Source organism: Cariama cristata, unplaced genomic scaffold (genome assembly GCF_000690535.1).
Source record: "Cariama cristata isolate BGI_N322 unplaced genomic scaffold, ASM69053v1 scaffold170, whole genome shotgun sequence".
Taxonomy (NCBI): Eukaryota; Metazoa; Chordata; class Aves; order Cariamiformes; family Cariamidae; genus Cariama; species Cariama cristata.
This window is the reverse complement of record NW_009592784.1, coordinates 40,854-60,686: the sequence shown is the minus strand read 5'-3', so window position 1 is coordinate 60,686 and position 19,833 is coordinate 40,854. Positions and strand designations below refer to the sequence as shown.

The following is a 19,833-nucleotide window of genomic DNA, read 5'->3' as shown; positions in this document are numbered from 1 at the left end:
AACTCACCAGTGCACGGAGATCTCTGCGTGTCACAGGAAGATGGCACCAAGAGTGACCGCAGGCTGCACCCCTGAACCCCAGCCCCTTCCTCTTACCCTAGCAACCCCCTCCCAGCTGCAGTCTCTACTAGCTCCTAAACCAAGCCTTATCCTTGTGCCAGCCCCAGCACTACGATGCCAAGGGACCCGTGTGAGACCAGCAAAGGGCTTGGGGCTGTGTCACAGGGCTGGGTGAGGCCACTGTGCCCTCCAAGCCTGTTCAAAGCATTAGAAAGGGCCACAACAACAGCTTCAGCTGCCTTGTATGATTCCTCCCTGCCTGTGAGCCCTCTCACAGTGAGCCACATGCACGCATTTCCCTCGGAGCCTTTCGCTGGGCTGAGATACCACGGACCAGGCCACCCACACACTAGGATCGCAGCTCCCAGCCATGAGCAGAGCACCCAGCATTCCCTAATGCTGTGTGTCTCACTAAATGCTGCCAGCGGGAAGGGGAAACAGAAGTTCTCACTGCAAGCTATTGATAGAAAGGAGGAAAAAAATTCTACACTTTTTTTTTTTTTCCCCTGGAGCAAAAGTCAAATCCAACAGCCATTTAACATAGAGCACTAAAGCATAAACACTGAATGCTCCCCAGCTTTTAGAGCTGCAAGGTAACCACTCCAAGCATCAGGCTGGGGCTGCAGACACTAAGGAACCCAAAAATCAGTGGAGAGGATTGAAGGTCCTGGCATGTACTCTCTGGTATCCAGTCACTTCCCAGGACAGCTACTCATTCCCTCCAACCTCACATTCGCAGAATCAATCCATAGTGACGTGGTAGGAGCTTAGTGACTCATCCCAACCTACAAATTTCTCTGCAACTTTGGCAATGGCTCTTAAACCAGGCCATCACTTGGGACTGCTGAAAGCAGGCACTCTGTCCTTGGGTGATCAGCTGTCTCACCTCTACTGGCAAGACACAATCAGATATCAGACATGCGTTACAATCCTTTCCCATCAAGGAGCAATCCTAAGCACATAAGCACCTGGAACAACGAGCCTAGCATTATTCCAAACAAGCAAAGCAACCTCACCAACCCAGGAGCTCCATTTAACTCAAACTCCAGCCTGAGCTCCGTGCCTTGACTTCCCTTCTCTTCCTGCATGCCCACATCAATGAAGACAAGTAGGACATGCCATCAGTCCCCAGGCAAGCCAAGAAGCCAGAGTGCCAAGCATACATACGTATAATTCAGCCAGCGCATGACGTTCCAGTAGAGAGAGTCGAGACGTGCCGAATTTCCAATGCCTTCTGGCTGGTTCAGAGCTACCAGCACTTTGTCCAACTCCGTCAACTTCACATGCAGCTTCTGCGAGAGGCAAGCACAAACAGACAATCTGCAGAGTGAACGCAGAAGGGGCACTCACAGCACGAGGGCACAGACCATCCTCAGGATAAGACTATAGCAGGAATAACCAATCCTATCCGGCTTCTCCAAGCCACTGCCCTGAGCCCATTTGCAGCACTGCTTCAATGTGGGGGCAAAAATCAGCAAGTCACATCACACCATCAGGTACAGGGTTTGCTTGAAAACCAGGTCTCTAGCATGAGAGGCATGAGTCTAATAGCTAGAACTGTACTGGCACAAAAGGGACTGAAAGATCCTTTGGTCCTCTTTCCTTTTCACTCCATGACCAGGAGCAAGGGGAAGAAGACACATGACAATGTATCTATCTAAATGAAAAGGAGCAGTATTTTCAGTCTGATTTCTAAAGGACACAATCATGTTGCCTCTGGCTGCCTCTACAGCTTCCATAACCCACTGGATAATTTCAGTAAAACCAGACAGAACAGAGCGTCTCAAAGGCTGTTCAGTTCCTACAAGAGCCTTGGAAATAATCTCTCTCCTCCACCCACTTTCCTATTAGGTCTTCACAAAGAAACAGGCTGTGGTGTGAGCTCAGTGCTTATCAGTAGGAAACTGGGCTTCAGCAATTCTGCTGCTTGTGGTATTCTGCTTCAGTAAATAAGACCTATTTTGTCACCTATAGAAAATCTTCTCATGTTCAAAAAAGCCATTTTTCATTAGGGAAAACAAAGTCCCAGAACAAAGCTTCACTCCCGCTCACAAAGCTTTTGAGTAAGTGTCCATTTCTGGAAATTAAAATCTCTGGAGTTCAACGGAGAGGACAGAGCAATCATCTGGGACAAAACCCAGCTCACCCTCACCATATCCCAGGCCATATATCTGCTGGTAAGAAAGAAAATGCCACATGTGTTAGCAGAACACTGCACAAATCCTTCAACAAGCACTTGGAGATCAGCTCGCAAGAGATATGGATCACTCCTTCAGACATGAGGGCTTTTCTGTCCTCAAATCCAGCTAGGATTCCCTCCAGGGGTACATTCAGTAAGAAATGAGGTGGGATGTAGCGATGGAGCAGTCACAAAGTAAAATCCAAACACAACATTTTAAAGAGGCTTTGGTGGTATTTAGGAGAACAGCCATTTGCCACACATCGGGTCACGTACTCACCTGCTCCGTCACAGTTTTGAGGAGGAAGTTCAACAGCTCCAAGCTCCTGGCAACTTTCTCTTTGTCAGCCTTCAGAATACATTTGCCAACCATTTTCAAAGTCTGCAAATTAAATGGGAGGATGGAGAAGAAGCACACATTAAATGGGGAAACAAACCACTCTTCTAAGGACAAAGAAGAAAATGAGTAATGACCGGCAGGATTAACCCATCACCAAAATAACTCTGAAACACAAAACCCACCAAACTGGGAATGCTCAGGGGGGTACATGGTGGAAGCTGCTGATGCCCCAGTTAATTAAGAAACAACTGGAAAAAAATAAGAGCAAGCATACCATAAAGGCACAACCCTGCTGCTCTCCCTAGTTTCTAAGCTAAAGCACAGCTGGAGACATGTTGCTGTCTCCTGGAGAAGTAGATGACAGACAATATCAATCCCTGCCTTGGAAAGGCAAGGAGGCTGCCAGACAACAGACTCACCTGAGGGACAACAGCTACTCAGCTGCAGAAGCTGGGATTTACATGTAAAGCGGTAATGCAAAAATCCATTAGCACGCCTAGGAAATCCCAGTTGCCAGCACTAGAACAGGGCTTGTCAATCAAGCTTAAATTCACTGAAATGAGAGAAAAATCTCATCTCTTTGTGTTTCCTTTACGTGCTGCGGGGTTTCTGAGACACTGAAAGGTCTGGCTTAGAGGAAAATCACTCCAAAGATAGGTCAAATAAAAACCAGTGTTATTTACAAGTGGAGAAGGGCAGAAAATAGCCATAAAAAGGCAGCTGGATCAAAGAGGCGGCCCAGTGGCTCAGGGGGTACCGATCCTCTGCCTGCAGCTGGTCCTCGCAGCCCTGCTTACATGGTAGTTTTCTTCCCCACTCTATTTCTGTGTGGATGCACACACCACAGCAAGCCCCACAGCTTGCATGGATTACACTAATACGAGACAGGATTTGCAGGGACAAGCTTATTGCAGGCAGTGGCGTGTCTCATCACAGCCTATTTCTCTAGAGAAGGTTGCACTTGTGGTCAAGCCCGTCTTTGCTTGGAATTTGAACACACCAACCCATCCAACAGGCAAGGTCCATCTCAGGCTCAGCATCCTCGGTTCCTCAGGGAACATGCATCACCGATAAGCACTGCACCAAACCTGTCCCCAGCGGTAGGAGGTCGTGGTTCTGCAGGAGATGCAATCTATCCCATTAAACCATCTATTGCTTTTGCTCCATTCAGACTGGAATTAATTTTAAGGACTCTGAGAAAACTATTCTCCATCTATATCAGTATAAAGCTGGCAAATAAAGTAAAAATCCTCGCAGACACTGACAGAAGTAAGAAATTTATTCCCAAAAGAAAGCTCTTTCAGTAATGACACCCACAACAGAAAAATACTAACGGCCAGCAAGAGTCTAAGGAACACTTTTAGCAGAAGTGGGGAGACCAGATAACATATCTGCAGCAACAGCAGCCTTCAAGTAGAACTGTTTACTATCAGTACTGGACTCCACACCCCGGGGGCATCTTTTTTAAAAAAATAAAGATACAGCTACTTCCTGACCTGGCTGGTCCACTCAAGCCCTGTAGTAGAAAGCCACCATGTTCTGCTTGCTGGAATTCACACCGCAACTTCATCTGACTATCAATAACTTGCTAATTACTCTCTCCTGATACAGACAGATGCACTGCAACTCTATTCCAGAGCTGTCATTAACCTACAAGGTCATACAATTCAGCAGCTCTAAAGTCTCTCAGGTAAAATGAGAAACAAATATAGGGTGTGTGGTTGAAAAAACAACAAACCAAACTTCACACTCCACTTATTAGGCTTACCACAAATAAACAATAATAATAAACACAACAATAAAAAACCAAAACAGCCTGATTTGCATAAAAATTTCCTCTGCAATTTGAAGAACAAGATATTGCCAGGCTAACAGTCATTACTTGTGGTTAAAGTAGCTTTCAGAGAGGCTATTAAGTTGAGATCCCTATTCTGCTAAGTTGCGTACAAGTTGACAGCGAGAGAAAATCAGTATGGATTGTCAGCTCCTCAGGACAAGAGGAATCAGGGCAGCACTGTGAGAAGGAGCCACAGTGAAGTCAACTGTCATTTCATCTTTTTGATATACAAACATTTTGGAATTAAGAAGGTGTTAAAAATAAATTGCAGTTTCTCTTCACTGTAGATGAGTGATGCAGATGACTGCATTTCAATTGTGCTGGCTTCACTCTGTTCTTGGTGCCAGCCCTACTTCCCAGAATTGTCCTGATGCTTTGAAAAGTTTGAAATTAATACTACGGAAATCAATAGAAAAGACCTGTAGCTCTGAACAACACCTGAAGGGCTAATTTTCAGAAGTCTGCGAACAGTTTTCAGGTGCTTGGGAAACTGGGATGTGCATCTAGTTTGGGGTGCCCAAATTCATGCAGACCTGTAGAACAAAAAGGGTGGCTTGCCCAGCTGGAGATGGAAGGTATCACTGCTCTCGACACCAGTGCTGTAAGACTAAGCGTCTATATTAAAAGCAGTGTTCTGCATGAGTCTAGAAACGTAAGCACAGTTCCACCAGCATAAATAGCCAGAAGCAGTCCGGTACAATTTAGGTGCTCTGCAAACAAATAGCTCCCTACTGAAATGGACTGCTTTTAAACAGCTCTCAAAGACCAGGAAGGAACAAGGAAAAGGGCTGAGGGTGGCTGGAGAAGCCGAAGGAGCAGCAAAGAAGCCACAGGTAATTCATTCCTGCAGAACGCAGAGTTTTCTCTAGTCCAGAAGCAGAACGGATTGGCTTTAAGGAACCTGGATTCAGATCAAGTCTCACTATTTCTCAAGACGTGTCTTTTCCCTTTCCCTTCTACCACAGAGGGCGTAAAAGAAATTTACTCCGAGAGCACAAAAACGCCAGCACCTCTGTATGTGCTATGGTCGAGACAGTCAAGCCTCCTTAAAGACTTGAGTCCCATTCTTGCTCAGTTCAGTGTCACTTACCCTGATCTCATCACCACCGTCTCAGAGCACTTCCCCATTACACGACACGGTATTTCTGTCACGCATTGCTTCACTCTTGTCCTCCCACAGCAGGGAGTGAACACAGCGGAGCCTTTGCTTCGACGGGACGCGTGTCAACACGCGACATCAACACAAACATGCTGCGCTCCGGTTACGTAAAAAAACCTGACTTTGGACCAGGGCTGCTGGCAAGCCTTGGGGAACTGCTCCCAAGGAATGAAACGCCGAGTCTCTTCAATGGGAACTGGGTCTAAACCTCAAAAGCAGCTTTCCCAAGTATTTGTTATAACTTCTTGCTACATAAGGTACCAACTATTATCTTTATGTGGTGGGTTTGCACAGCAGATAGCAATCTGGTCTGCTCCCTCACTCAGCTATCGGAATGATAAAATTAGCACTACCACCCCAATTGTGTAGGTCAATCATTTTACAGGCCTACTGTGATTTCATTTGGGGAATGTATAAAATACAATCATAAAATTAAAGCAAAAGCTATTATGTAACAGATGGCAAACTGCAACACATGGCAAACATGCCTTAAAAAGAAAAGTAGTATTTCAGTCATCCACAGCATCCTGAGGAGAGCCTCAAACACTGATTAGATCACAAAAGACTTGCACAAGGTTGGCAAGTATCTCCATTTTACATAGCAAGACTGAGGCACAAAGCAGGGGTTTTGCTTCCAGCTATGCTACAGGTCAGTGGTGGAGGGTTAAAGGAAAACCCAGAAGAACTTGTCTAACCACCTGCTCCGTGTTTCTCTGCCATGTGTTCTTCGCAAAGGTATCCAACTCGCCCTTCCCCTGCCCTCCGAAAGCATTACCAACCTAACAGTCACCTAACCCAATCACTCAATACTAAAAGCAGAGAGACCACATGACTTATACTCAACAGCTACACTTGCATCACTTGCTGATTATGTTGGTTTTCTCCCATTTTCCACTTTCCTTACTCTGCTCCTTCAGTAACAGCCAGTCCCACTTTACAGGGAATCTCAGTTCCAGCTACAGCTCAGTAGTACCTGCGATGATTAATCACGCCTGTACATCTGAGCTGTCAGCAGATCTGGGCAGGTCATTTTCCAAAAGGAAAAAATATGGAAGCAGTTTTCACAGCTGGAACTCCCATCTCATCTCAAGCCAGCACAGCAATACAGTTCCTGCCTCACTGTACATGGATTCAGCTGGCAGAGATGGTTTTGTCTTGTTAGGTCAAACACACCGCTTCCAAAAGCCTCTGGCTGTTTCTGGTGGGGGACACTCCTGGATCCAAAGTTCTCTGCTTCTAGGATTCCTACAAAGAGATCAGAACACCCCCAGCACCTTATCAATCACTGTTTTTTCTTGTATTCCTAATTCCTCTATCACATACAGAGGTAGCCCAACTACTGCAGGATCCAACCTTTGTTTCATCTCTCATTGCACTTCACAGCATTCCTTCATCTTCACAAAGTATCAAACAAGTTTGTTGGAGCACAGGAGGTGAAGCCCTGCAGTAATTCAGTCATACCAGTAGGACAGAGGGCTGGCGGCTAGTTAACCACACAGCTCTATGCCTCAGTTTCCCAGGCAGGATTTTAGCCTAAGCCCAAGACTCCCCTGAAACCTGCCACACAGCAAAAAGCTGTGCCTGTGCACCTAGAGCCAAAGTCAGCAGCCCAGCCACTGCCCAACTTTCCCCGCAGGGCAGACAGCAATATGCTCTTATATGGAGCCAGGCAATGTTTCTGGAAGCCTCCACGTTCACACCCGCCTGCCATCTCAGCCTGCCTGCACCTCTGCCCCTTCCACAGGCACCACAGTGGGGGACACACTTAGCCCAGATTTACAAGACACAGCAGTATCTCAAGAGCACAGAGGAGTTTTCTCCTACCAAGAGACGAGCATGTTTCCTAGCTGGAAGTTTGAACCCCATTAATATTTACGCATTCCCAGCACGTCCTTCAGCCTATTTCATTGTTCAAAACAAACAGCCCTTCCCCTCTGTGGGATCAGCCTGACAGATCCATCACTGCTTCGTGAGCTGGAGAAGCCCAGCCAACCTGCATTCTTTCCGCACGCCGCGCTATCTCCATCCTTCCCCCTCCTCCCTCACAACAGACCTGATGTTGATGGATAAATGTGCAGATTCATGGCTGAGCACGGTGCCAAGTGCCTTCTGCAAAACACGTACCTCCACCCACCCTGCACCACCTTACACCCCCTGGCACAGCCAAAGGTTGCTAAGGTAAACTCTCTGCTCCAGCAGTAAATACTACAGCAAAATTTCCACTCTACTGAACGTCCACAGTCACGACGAGAAAGCGCTTAAGAGGTCGGATCTCAGTGTGCTGACTGTTTTCACACTGTCAGCAAAAGCTAAAGCTTTGCCCTAGCTCCACGCTGCACGCAGGGTCCCGGAGCAAAGACACAACCTGGCGATTTGCTGCTGTTGTGGCTCAGGTCCCTGCGGTGGAACCAGACCCAGAGGGGTCCCAGCAAGTGGGTTTGGGGCCCTACAAGAGCGTGCCCATTACCTGAGCCACAGCACAAGATTTCCCGTGTTGACATACAGGTAATCTGAGAGGTTTGGGAGAGGCACAGCCTTCCTCTGCTATTTAGAAGCTAATAACAAACTGACAACCAAATGAACTATTTTAGTATTCTGTATGCTCATAGCTCCTGTTATTATCTGATGTAAGCACCCTTGTCTCACCTGTAATTACACACATTTCTCCTGAGAGGTAAGAGGTAAGCCAGCATCATTCCCTCCATTTCACAGAGGCTCAGAGAGGCCAAGTAACATGACTGAGTCACGCAGATCACGACAGAGCCAAGAATTGGCTCTGAGCTTCCCAAAACCCAGACAAGTCACCCCCAAATACTTCCTTTCCTGACAATATTCACTATACAATAGAAGAACCCAAACTAGAACATAGGGTTAAATCATGGAAGACAAAGAAGGGAAGAGGGAAGAGAACCTCTTCACACCAGTTTCCATCCATCCATCCAGAGCGCCAGGTACACAAGCACACAAGGAGAGGTTCTCACACCACCCACCTGAACACCACAGCAGCTGCCGCCAAGAGCACTTAGAGGAAAAAAAGTCTCTCTTCCCTCTGTTCTCTCTAAGTTTCTGAAGACTGAAAGTATAAATGTTCAAAACTTTTGTCCTTGCATCTCTAGCAGAAACAAGTCATCAAGAAATGCTCACAAAGGAAAGGGAACCACCAAGTTTCTGCGTGTCCCTGATGGAGAGAGAGAGGGAAGACGGGGGACGAAGCAGACCCACATGCTGAACTAAACTAAAGGGCATTTTTTGCAATGTTTGTTTTGGCTGCTATTACAGAAAATGTCAATGCTTTCCCTATTTTAGAGATCTGATTTTTATTTTTTTTTTCCATAGACCATACGAAAATGCAGCAGGGGAAAACCATACAGGGCAGCTGAGGGAACAGAGGAGACTGAATTCTCCACAGAGACATGCAGTATTCTGAAAGCACGTCAAAGATATCAGTTAAATCACTACCGGCCTCATTTTACAAGCTAAGAGGCTGAGAAAGGGCAATGAATTAAGAATTTATAAAGACAGACAGATAAAAGTTCAGGCAATCTTCAAGAAAAAAATTGAAGAATGGCTTTTTGAGAGATTTGATGAAGTCACTGTTAATAATTTATCTCCCTACAAATTAAGACTCCGATAATCAAATGTGATGCCCTTCAGAAATGAAGGGCAGGTCAACACTGGAAGGCTATAGTATATCCCTCTCTCCCACACACATTCTGAGTGGCTCCAGCTAGTTATTTTAAATCCCTAGCTGAACAACACAATAGCAACAAAACCCTCTAATGCCGTACAATAAAAGCCTTCAGAGAGCATACAGTAACTTTCAAATGATACGAGTCTTGGACAAGAGCTCTTGGGTTATCTATACCATCCCTTGCACAGGCCATGTAAGCCCCTGTCTGTCTACAGTCATGTCTTTCTACAGAAACATGGTTGCCTGCCCATTCCAAGTCTAAGTAACCACCTAAGTGGAAGGAGGCATCACGTGCGTCTCATTAGGATTATGTGTATATTTATCTGAAAGTCTCCAATACCGGGGACTGGGAGTGCTTCGATTTTTGCATTGAACTTCGGTATCGGATTCTGTGAGCATTTTTACATTCCAGGATGCCTTGATCCCATTTTGGTTTCAAACAGCCAACCTGAACAGTATCTGCTCGGCCCGTCCCTTATGACATTGACAAAATAAGCAAAGGAAAAAAGAGTAGTAAAGTTGGGTCCTTCTTTGATGTACTTACTGCGGAAGAGAGACAAAGGAAACCCTCAGGAAACAGGCTGTGTACAAGCCAGAGAAAGCAGTTTTAACAAGTTTTCTGAGGGCTGTTTCGTTTTGAAATTGCTCAGCCATGAAAATATAGGTTTTCTGGAATATTCCTCAAAACCTTTTCCCACTTCCCCCTGCCTTTCACATCGTAAGTGGCAGTTTCAGCGTAATTTGGGAGTTACACAAAGCACCTCAGTTCAGGAAGACAAGTCAGTCCCTGGGAAAGGGATGACAAAAAAAGGTAATGAAACTCCGTGTTCAGATCCTGGAGCTCCCTGCCCCAAATCTGTCAGTGAGTGCCTAAAAAATTGGCATGGGTTCAAGATCACTCTAAAGCCAAGACAGCAATTTTGTAACATACCAGAAAGAAAACAGAAATATATCTAACAAGGGGAACACACGCCACGATGATAACTGGGGGAGCTGAAAGACCAAATTGAGAGGTGCTTGGTAGAGTCAAAAAGAGTGTTTGTGAGCCCTAGCAGCAACCCCCCCGAGATCCCTCGCCAAAACCGTTGCAACAGTTCCCTGCGTGAAACGGGGAGCTTGAGCCTCTCGGTTTCTGCCACTAGCCTCACTGTGTGACTCCGGGCAGTCTGAACTCACAACCACCAGCATCCTCCTTAGATAACATGGGGACAGAGATTGCTATCCAACACGCTGCGCTGTTCGGAAGCCAAGTTAAGAAACAGTCAGATTGTCCATGCACAGAGGGTCTCTGGGATGTCTCAGGAGACCTGAGTTTGATTCCTGGCTCAGCTCCCAGCCAAGCGTGTCATCTGTAAAACAGGGTGAACGACTTTAGTAAACGAAATACATTAGCTCTTGGGTTTCTGCAAAATACTTTCTTCATGACATCAACTCACTGGTTTGAATTCCCTTTGTAAAGCACTTTGAGACCTACCGATAAAAGAACAAAGCTCTGAAAGAGGAAAAGTTTCTGTCAGATGCTCCAGCACCTCAGGTGAGCTCTGTCACTTACAACATGAAGCAACTCTATTTCTTTATACTGTAAACACAACTGAATCGTCTAGACTCCCAACATTAGAATAAACTTGAACAACTGTAGCAAGGTTCTGCTTTGTGTAAAGTAACTACTTAGGACTTGGGAGGCCAAAACTGCCAGAGTTCTTTCTCTGCTTCCTCACCTTTGCACTCTGAGAGCTTGCGGACAAGGCTTTCTGCCCAGATGACCCAGCAGAAGCAGCCAAGAGCACCAACAGCAAGCAGGGCTCTCACAAGAAGTCAACCCCAAAGCACCCGCTAGGATAACAAGACTTGCCTGCTGACACCAAGGAGATGGCAAACATGAATCCCTCGTGACTGTAATATGTTTTATAAGCATGCTTAAACATTTTGGGAACAAATAAGGTCAAGTTAGCTTATGTAAGCCCAAGAGCCATTGCCTCGCAGCAGCCGGAGCTGCTATTTCAGGAAGCTGTCTCTTCGCTTAAAGTTCCTGGCTGTTGATTCTCCCTCATCTGCCTCTTAGTTTTGCACACATAATTCAATGATACCCAAAACTGCAGTTTTCTCACATTGCTTCTTTCCCACTTCCAGCACACATCACTACCTAAAACCATCCCAGGCTCCCTGCTCCTCACCAAGTGATCCGCAGGTATGCAATGCAATCACAGAGGCAAGACAGGATAAGGCAGCGGACACCAGGAGATAGCATCCCATCCTCTCTCACAGCCTTATACTTGCAATCACAATCCTGCACTTCAAGAGCTACCAGCCCCATAGTTGCAAATCTGACCAGGGACACAGAGAGCATAGCAAGGCCTTCAGGCGACAGCTTCCTTGTGAACACCACCGCTGCTTGAATTACAAGTGCACATCAGTACAGTCAGATGGCCCTCCCAGGTTATTCAGACTTCTCCCTGGGTCAAATAAAAGTATGAAACTCTGCATTATCATTATTTCCTCTTAAAACAGCTATTTGTGAGGGATGGTGGCAGGAATGGTCAGTGACAACAAATGCAGACCTTTCAACTAGAAGTAGGGCAATAAAACTTCATTATTTTCCACAGCATCATGAATTACAGCTCTCAGTTCAGGTTCTCCTGGGTAAGCACTCACATGCCAATGTCTACCTACTTACATACTCACCTCCGAAATCACGGTTGACCTGGAATGGCCCACCAAAACAAGTCTCGGACAAAAAGGAATGAGATTGAGCTGCAGGAGAAACCTGCAGTTCAGCAAATGCCCTCCCTACCCTCTAGGTAAGCAGAGGCATGTGTGGACATCAGGGACAGACGGGGCTATTGTTTAGCCCAAGCTCTTGTCTAACACAGTCCAAACAAACTCACCCCATAATTTCAACATGAAGCCGTAATTTCCACCCAACCTGCAGCTTCTCTTTCAGTCAAGCACACAACCTTCACCTGGAGATCCAGAGGTAATAAACTCTTCAGCAAGTTACTTTAACAGTGGATTACTCTCTTTGACAAATACATACTTTCTACAGATTCTAAATTTGCTCAGTTTCCAGCCTCTGACTTCTGCTACAAGGGGTTTTTTTACCATCTCCAAAAGAGATCAGTCATGATATGAGCCGTGTTCTACTACGCCATAGAGCCATTGCATGTTTTTACAGCCATTACTCAGATAAATGAGCATTTCAGCACCACTGAAAGGACACAGAATACCTTTTTCAGCTTGAGAAAGTTTTGCAATATAAGTGTCAGTCTTTGGCTACGAATCAAAACTGTTATATGGAATATAAAGTCCTTGACCCCTTCTACTTACAGCAACATTTAAAGACATGCAGCTGCCCCAGCTCCAAGGAGTCATACCAACACCATGTTAGTGCAATAGGGGAGCAGGTGGAAGGGAGACAAAACCCAACACACATGTGTCCACCAACGGAGCACTCTGTAAAGATGTTATGCCAGGGCTTTTTCAGGCCAAAAGGAGAACTAGCAGCTATATGCCACTGCGAGTTAATAGTATGGGAGGCCTCCTGCCCACAGGGTATACCTTGGACAGCCCAAACAAACTGACGGTATCTCCCAGGAATTTTTCTTTAAATACAGATGACCACAGAAATGAGAGGCACTGAGGGAGCTTTGGTAGCAAAGCTCATTAAAATACTGGATGAGTTGCAAGATGCTAAACTTTCCCTGACAAGAACAACATAAAGGCATTGTAAATGTTTGTGGTTTCCCAGTGAATCATCCAGTCCTGCAGGTATTCAGCTGCCAGAGAGAAACATGGAGATGACCGGGTTGGGAGGAGTGGCATGTTTTATGTAGCTGGAAAATAAAATCATACCTAACTCCACCCATTGGATTCCTGATGTAATTATTAAATAGAAGTTATTTAATGAAACCCAGAATTACCTGCTTCCTCAAGAATTATAAACAGCACCTCTGAATTCCTTGATTTAAACTTGCTTATATTTTGTCCCTCCTTATATTTTGTCCCTCCTTGACAAAAGAAAATAGAGCTAATCATTCTGTTCCAATACGGTAAATTACAGAATGGCCTAAATCACCATGTAACCAGCATTTTAAAAAGTAAGCAAAGAATGAAAGCTACACTTAGAAAGAGGTCAATTCTACTGTTACATAGAAACACCAAGACTGGAATCTCCCATGTCATCAAGTTTAGTCACCACATCATAACATTAATTTGGCTGCTTGGTTCCCCCCCACGTCAATCCATAAGAATATAATTGAATGGCATTTGCTTCTTCAGTCTCTTGTCTCACACATCACCTCCTACATAATAGCTGCAGCTGTCTTCAGGTACAATCTGCACTTGCCACTGAATCAGAAGCCCTGCAGCTTCTGTCACTGTTTTTTTCTGTACAAATTATTTTAAGGCTTCCCTGATAAACAACATTAGCAAGGGAGTCTGGTCCAGAAGGCCTGCAATGCACCAGGAGTCAAAAGTCTAGTGCACCTCAGCTCTATCTCTTCGGCCCTGAAGTTCATTCAAATACAGAACTTCTATATCATTTTCTGAAATTAAGTAAATGTTCACAATATCTTTCAATTCAAAACCTTTTTTTTTTCCTAAAACCACCTTAAATTGATCTGTATGAGTGTATTTCCCAAAACTCAAGCTCTGCCTCTTGGATCCATACACATGCACTGTTGAGCTGCACCAGGCACATGTCTTGCACTCTGTGAAAATACATCTCAACAGCGGTGTTACAAGAACACTGTAGACCTGGTGGGCACTACTCAGACCTGGTGCAAGCAGGCACAGCTGCTCTAAGATCAGTTAAGCTGAGCACAGCTGCAGACTCCAGCTCTGAGAACGAGCACCACAGTAGTAAAAGCAGCACCCATTAGGTGCTATCTATACATTTAACACGTTGAGGCTTGTTACCTGTGTCACTTGGCTGATGCTTTCTCTGATCAATTCCTCCCACTCCTCCTCTGTCATGAAGAGCTTCAGTTCACGAAGTAGCAGAACCTTCTGGAGAAGCAAACAGGCCTGGGCCTGAAAGAGAAAAGGGAGAGGAATCGTGAAACTCCACACTCTCTCGGGAAGGTGTTAGCAACGGGAATACCCCACCGAAGCAAACAGCTAAGCACAGCATCCAGGGAACGCCATGTTACAAATGCTGCGTATCCTTCCCAACAGGTGTGTTGCTCTGTTAGAAAACGTTCTGCAGATCCTGACAGAGTCAATCCTCAGGAGACAGGGTGGTGGGCTTTGGTTGAACGTACACACTTAAAAGAGAAGGTCAAAGGGGAGGGGAGGGATGGGATCATGCCACTTCTAGATTTAAGTATTAGTATCCAAAATATGCTTCAGTAGCTTTAGAGTGCATCATTTGCAGCCTCCAAAAGTCTTCAGGCAGTCCTTTGCGTGACTGTACCCTTTACCATGCCCTGATGAATGCAGTAGGCACAAATAAACAAAAATAAAAGCCAGTAGTTTAGCAAATGAACCCTTCAAAGGAACCCTAGACGGAAACTGCTGTTCAGAGCAGCACTCAGCCTTGCCCTGGAGTCAAACTTGCTCATTAAGCCTCTATGTTAACACAGCAACAAAAAGAGTAGCCACTAGAAAACCAACAGTAATCTGCAATCTTCTTACAAGTCCTTTCTATTCCAGAATTCCTATTTTAAGGCTTTCTTAGGTACAAGAAAAATGCAGCAATAGACAAAAGCAAATTATAGAAATGCACAGAATACACTAATGAGGATTAGTGCAAATAGTTTAGAGGATTTAAAGGGAAATTTTTTGTAGCAGCATAGAGTTAGTGAGCAAATTCTGCCCACACATGAAGAAAAAAAATGTTGTCTCTAGCTGCCATCACACAGACCGAAACTGAATGCAGATATAAATACCAAAAATCATTGGGCATTACTTCAAGAGTTAATCTCATCCAAAGCAAGCAAGGGCTGCCGTTTTTTAACCCCATGTCACAACTGAACCCATTCTACAGAAAACAACTGAGTAGAGATTGTAAAACTCCTTATCAAAGACATCACTGAGATCAGAAGTCTAAGAGGGCTCAAGAAAAACCGCAGCCTGGTGATACCCAGCCTGGCCTCCAGATAGCCCTTGGGTCCAAAGGAAGCAACCTGGAAAACACGTAGCAGGAGGTTAAAAACTGGCCATATGGTACCCACACTTCTACTGGAGCATTTTTAAGGAAGTATTTACTGGAGAATTCAGCGAGGGAAGAGAAGAAATCGCTGGATCTCTTGAGAGCAATAAGGCCATCCAAAGTTGTAGGCAGTCAAACCGAAGACCTCACAAGCTCAAGGAGGTCTGTGTTTCCTATACAACATACTCCAGGCTTCTGGGAGGGTCAGGACACTGAACACAGGTCCCCCACTGGGTAAATTCCAGACTCATATTTCTGTTACGACACAGAAACAGCACACATCTACGTAAGCTTACCTCCAGTTTGCACCAGTACGGCCCACAACGAGGATTATCCCAATAGAGCTTTCAGTCACAGACAGAAATTCTATTCTTTACTTGATGAAGAAAATGCAGCAGGGAACCAAGAAGACTACGTCAAAAGATTTACGTTGATTTAATGACCGAGAGCACCCTAATGCCATATTCAAGGCAGGCAAGCTTACATATTCCATGTAATTATGGGGAGGCTGTGTTACAGAACAAATTACGGCATGTCTGCATGCATGTACCAAGTGTAGTGGAAAGTCACTTCAGTGCAATTACAAAGAGAACGTGACCCTCGGAGTAGAGGAAAGGCGACAATTCATTCTGAAAGGCTCAGGCAGGGTCATAAACCTTAAGGCACTGTTTCTTCTTTCACAATTACAAAAGCATTCATACTGCAAGTGGGTGCAAAGCACAGAGAAGGGTCCTGTTAAGCTATCCTGATAGTACCTCAGGACTACAGATTTACTCGAGAGGTGAAAGAGGACCAGAGGCAACAGTGATAAGGGCCTGCTCAGGAACTGTAGCAGTCAGCAGTGGGTGGGAGCACCGCAAGTCAAGGAGGAAAAGAACTGGAAAGAAATCAAAGCCATCCAAAGGAACAAGGAGCCCTGGAGACTGAAGAGTCAAACGTTGGACTGACAAAACAGATCTGAATAGGACCTAGTCCTCAGTAAGCACTAAGCTTGAAAATTATTTTAAAAGAAAGGGAAAAACCCACTGAATATTCCCTTCTGTGTGTCATAAGTGAGGAAGTCCAAAAACCCCATCATCTGAGAATCCTGCCTGGTGTTACTGCTCTTTAGTAATTTTGTCACATTCAGAGCTTTCACGCCTCCAGCCCATATATTAGATTCAAGTAAAGGGAAAATACGTTTTGCATTTCACGTAATTAAAACATTGCTATTGCTGTACTCAACACAATCCTGTGTTTCCTGATTGTTTTTTAACCCAATGATAATTTGGCACTAAGCATGAACAACTTTTCTCATTTGAAAGAATACAAATAAAATATTTACTTGCTGGTAGAAATAAAATTTGGCTTAAGAACATCTCAGAGAGCAAACGTGACACGAATAATTACAAGGTCCTCAGTGTCCCGTACCATGCTATGCTGTAGTTTAAAGTTTTCATATTCATCACAGTCAGTGACTCTTCTATTCCTGGAGCTAGTTATTAACACGTAGCTGTTGTATAGCCTATTTTTCCAGAGCAAACTGCGCAGTTAAATAGCAAAAGTTAAACCACAGGGAGAGGAACTGGTGTCAGCAGAGTCAGCCAGAAAAATCAGGAGCAGAACCAGAACTAAAACCCAGTTCATCAATCCCAGCCCAAGGGTAAACCCAGTAAGAAACAGCACTTCCCACTCCTCCCACTGATGGCATCCCATCTCAGCAAGTTCAAACTAAAAACAGGAAGGGCACTAAGTTTCTGCTTTAGAAAGAGGTGCAACCATCACACCTCGCTCACAGTATCTATCAGCACAAAAAAAAAGATCTTGGATGTCATCAGAAGGTTGCTTAACAAGTGAATGTACTCAGAGAAAACCATCTAGCAACCAGGATCACAAAGCTGCCACATCACCTTGGAAAGTAACAGTCCTCAGCAGTGGCTTTCAGTCACAAGTTCATCTGTCAGGACTGAGAAAGACCAAACTGATGGCTGGAAGGGCATGAAACAGCTCCCCGTAGAGCAGTCCCCGGTAGGATTCACAAAAAGGATTTTAAACACTCAAAGAGATATCGATTTCATGACCTCCAGGAGCTTCACCAGGTGACATACGCTTTATCACCAAACGTAAGAGGGACTAAGAGTATGAGCACTTCGCAAAAGTAAGGAAAGACCCAAAGTCGGTTTCATCTCAGGAACCATTTCCTTGAGGTCACAAAAAAACAGTTCTCTCTTTGCAGTTCATTTTCCTTCTTTTAGCTTCTCAAATAAATGGACACAATGCAGCTGAAAGTAGACATGTTAGAGGTGTGAACATCTATGCGTTTCGAAGTGTATGTTCATCTCTCCCTGCACCTGCTTTAGAGGGCTAGTCAGAGTTCCCAGATACTGCAAGCCATCTTACTTGCCCATCCTGACACATCACACTAGCCTGATTTTTAGGAGCCCAGAGACTCAATGTTTTTTATGAAGAGCCTCAAAAAAAATGAGGCTGCTCAGAGGATTTTTTTCAAGCCATCTCCTTCAATGAGGCTCTTCCCATTGCTAGCCACTTCTGAAGACACATGCCACTACCCTTTGGTGGTGCTCCTGTGACAATACTAGTAATCCAAAAAGATCCTTTAGAAATAAAAAACTGTCACAAAATCTACCTATTTTCTGTTCTGTGAAACAGAGGTTCTAGTGTGCGTCCACGAAAATTACATGAATGCAAGCATGCAAGATGTTTTCATTCACATGCATTTAAAAAAAAAAAAAAGGCAGAATTTCACAAGCTTGCACTTGAAGACACAAGCCCTCTCCTTGCTGAGCAGTAGTAAAGAGAAACAGTAGTAAACAGAAACTTTCCCAATGCACACATTGCATCTCTGATTCCTGTCTACTTTCTTAGAGCTTCCTCAGAAGCAGCTGGGACCAGTTCACTAGAGGAGGCACTGACCTTACACAACCAACCAATTCCCACCTCCTCACCAAGACTTTCCAAGTGCAAGGTGACACACAGAACACCTTAGGAGGAGCCAAGCCACCCCGGCTAGTTCAAATCTTTTGCATCAGAACACTATCAACCCTCATAATTTCTCATAGTCCCTCATTTACCCTTAACATGTTCATGATGTGTCTTTTATACATGATACAGGGACCAAGCTGCATGTTCTACCACCACATCACAGACCAGCAGCAATTCAAAGTTTGGAAAGTACTCCTACAAAGTCCAGTGCAGACCTGGAGCCCAACAACTACCCGGTTCTGTCCCTCTCCCTCCTGCCCTCTCCAGCATCACTGCTATTTTGGAATGTCTTACAAGCATTTGGCAATTGCGGCGGCTGCCAGAACAATACTATTCCCAAGAATATCATAGAGGATTCTCTGTATTTTCTCAGTGCCAAATCAAGCCTGCTGTGCTCATGACAGCCCTACGAGAGAGCCAAGTATTATCAACACTTCACTAATGCACAAAAATAGCAGAAGACCCAAGAATCCCTGCTACCAAACTCCAGTCCAGTTCAGAAGAGAAAGTTGTCATCCCCCCATACGCACAATCTCTGAAATGAGAATGTGTGAGAATAGTTACAAGCAGCTGACAGCCACATTAGCGCTTTTTATTAAGGGTGGAGGAGAACGCTGCAGCCCATCCTCTGCCCTAAGAGCCACCCAGCTGCCTAATCAAACCATTTTCTCCTTAATGTCAGTTTTTAAAAAGAAAGACCATAAAACAGTAAAAAAAGAAATAAAAGTGAAGTCAATTCAAGCAGGAATAGTAGATACACATAGACGCTCCCACATATTTCTATCAACCATATGACTAAATGAGGCAGAAACGCTCATTATCAGTCCATGTGGGAGAAGAGAACAAACAATAACTAACTGCAGTGCTGACCCTGTGATTTTCTGCCAGCTTTCTTTCTTTCTTATCTATAACATTACACAAAATGCCATTCAGTATAAACCGTCAAGATTTCTTTCCGCAATAGTAAACATGCTCACTGCAGTAACCGAGATGTGCTGGTAATTCCCAGATGTGCTCACCTACCTTATTTAGATGCTAAAAAGGAGTGCAAGCTGGTGGGTTTGCTGGGTTATACAACTTACCTTTACCCTTTGCAGTAAAGGACAAGACATGCAGCCTTGCTATTAAAAATGGCAAGCAACAGATTAACCCCTACCAATTCAGCCATTGTTTTCCTATTGAAAGCAAATATCTAGCACAGGCATAGTAGCCGTGTAGGTCAGCAGAGCAGCCCTCCCCAGTCACCATCCAGGCGAGCTGGATGGAGGGGAATAGATGAAGACGTCTTTCAATCACTACAGTCGTGAAAGAGAAAAGCTGAAAACAAACAAGCCTTTGCAAGGATGTAGATTCTGTTTGCAATCCTGAAGAGATGAAGGCATGACCTAAATTCAGGGTTGTTTTTCAAAGAAAAGCACACTGTTAATAGGAAGACAC

General features: G+C 44.8%; 1 protein-coding gene across 1 annotated transcript in view; it reads right to left on the bottom strand.

Moving 5' to 3' along the window:
• MYBBP1A (MYB binding protein (P160) 1a) overlaps positions 1-19,833 on the bottom strand; it is a gene marked incomplete at its 5' end in the record, with an annotated part of 61,939 nt that overhangs the window by 1,258 nt on the left and 40,848 nt on the right. Inside the window, 3 exons of the mRNA XM_009710362.1 lie at positions 1,228-1,352; positions 2,520-2,621; positions 14,181-14,294. Of these exons, the coding sequence (XP_009708664.1) occupies positions 1,228-1,352; positions 2,520-2,621; positions 14,181-14,294 (341 nt within the window). The remainder of the gene's footprint in view (positions 1-1,227; positions 1,353-2,519; positions 2,622-14,180; positions 14,295-19,833) is intronic.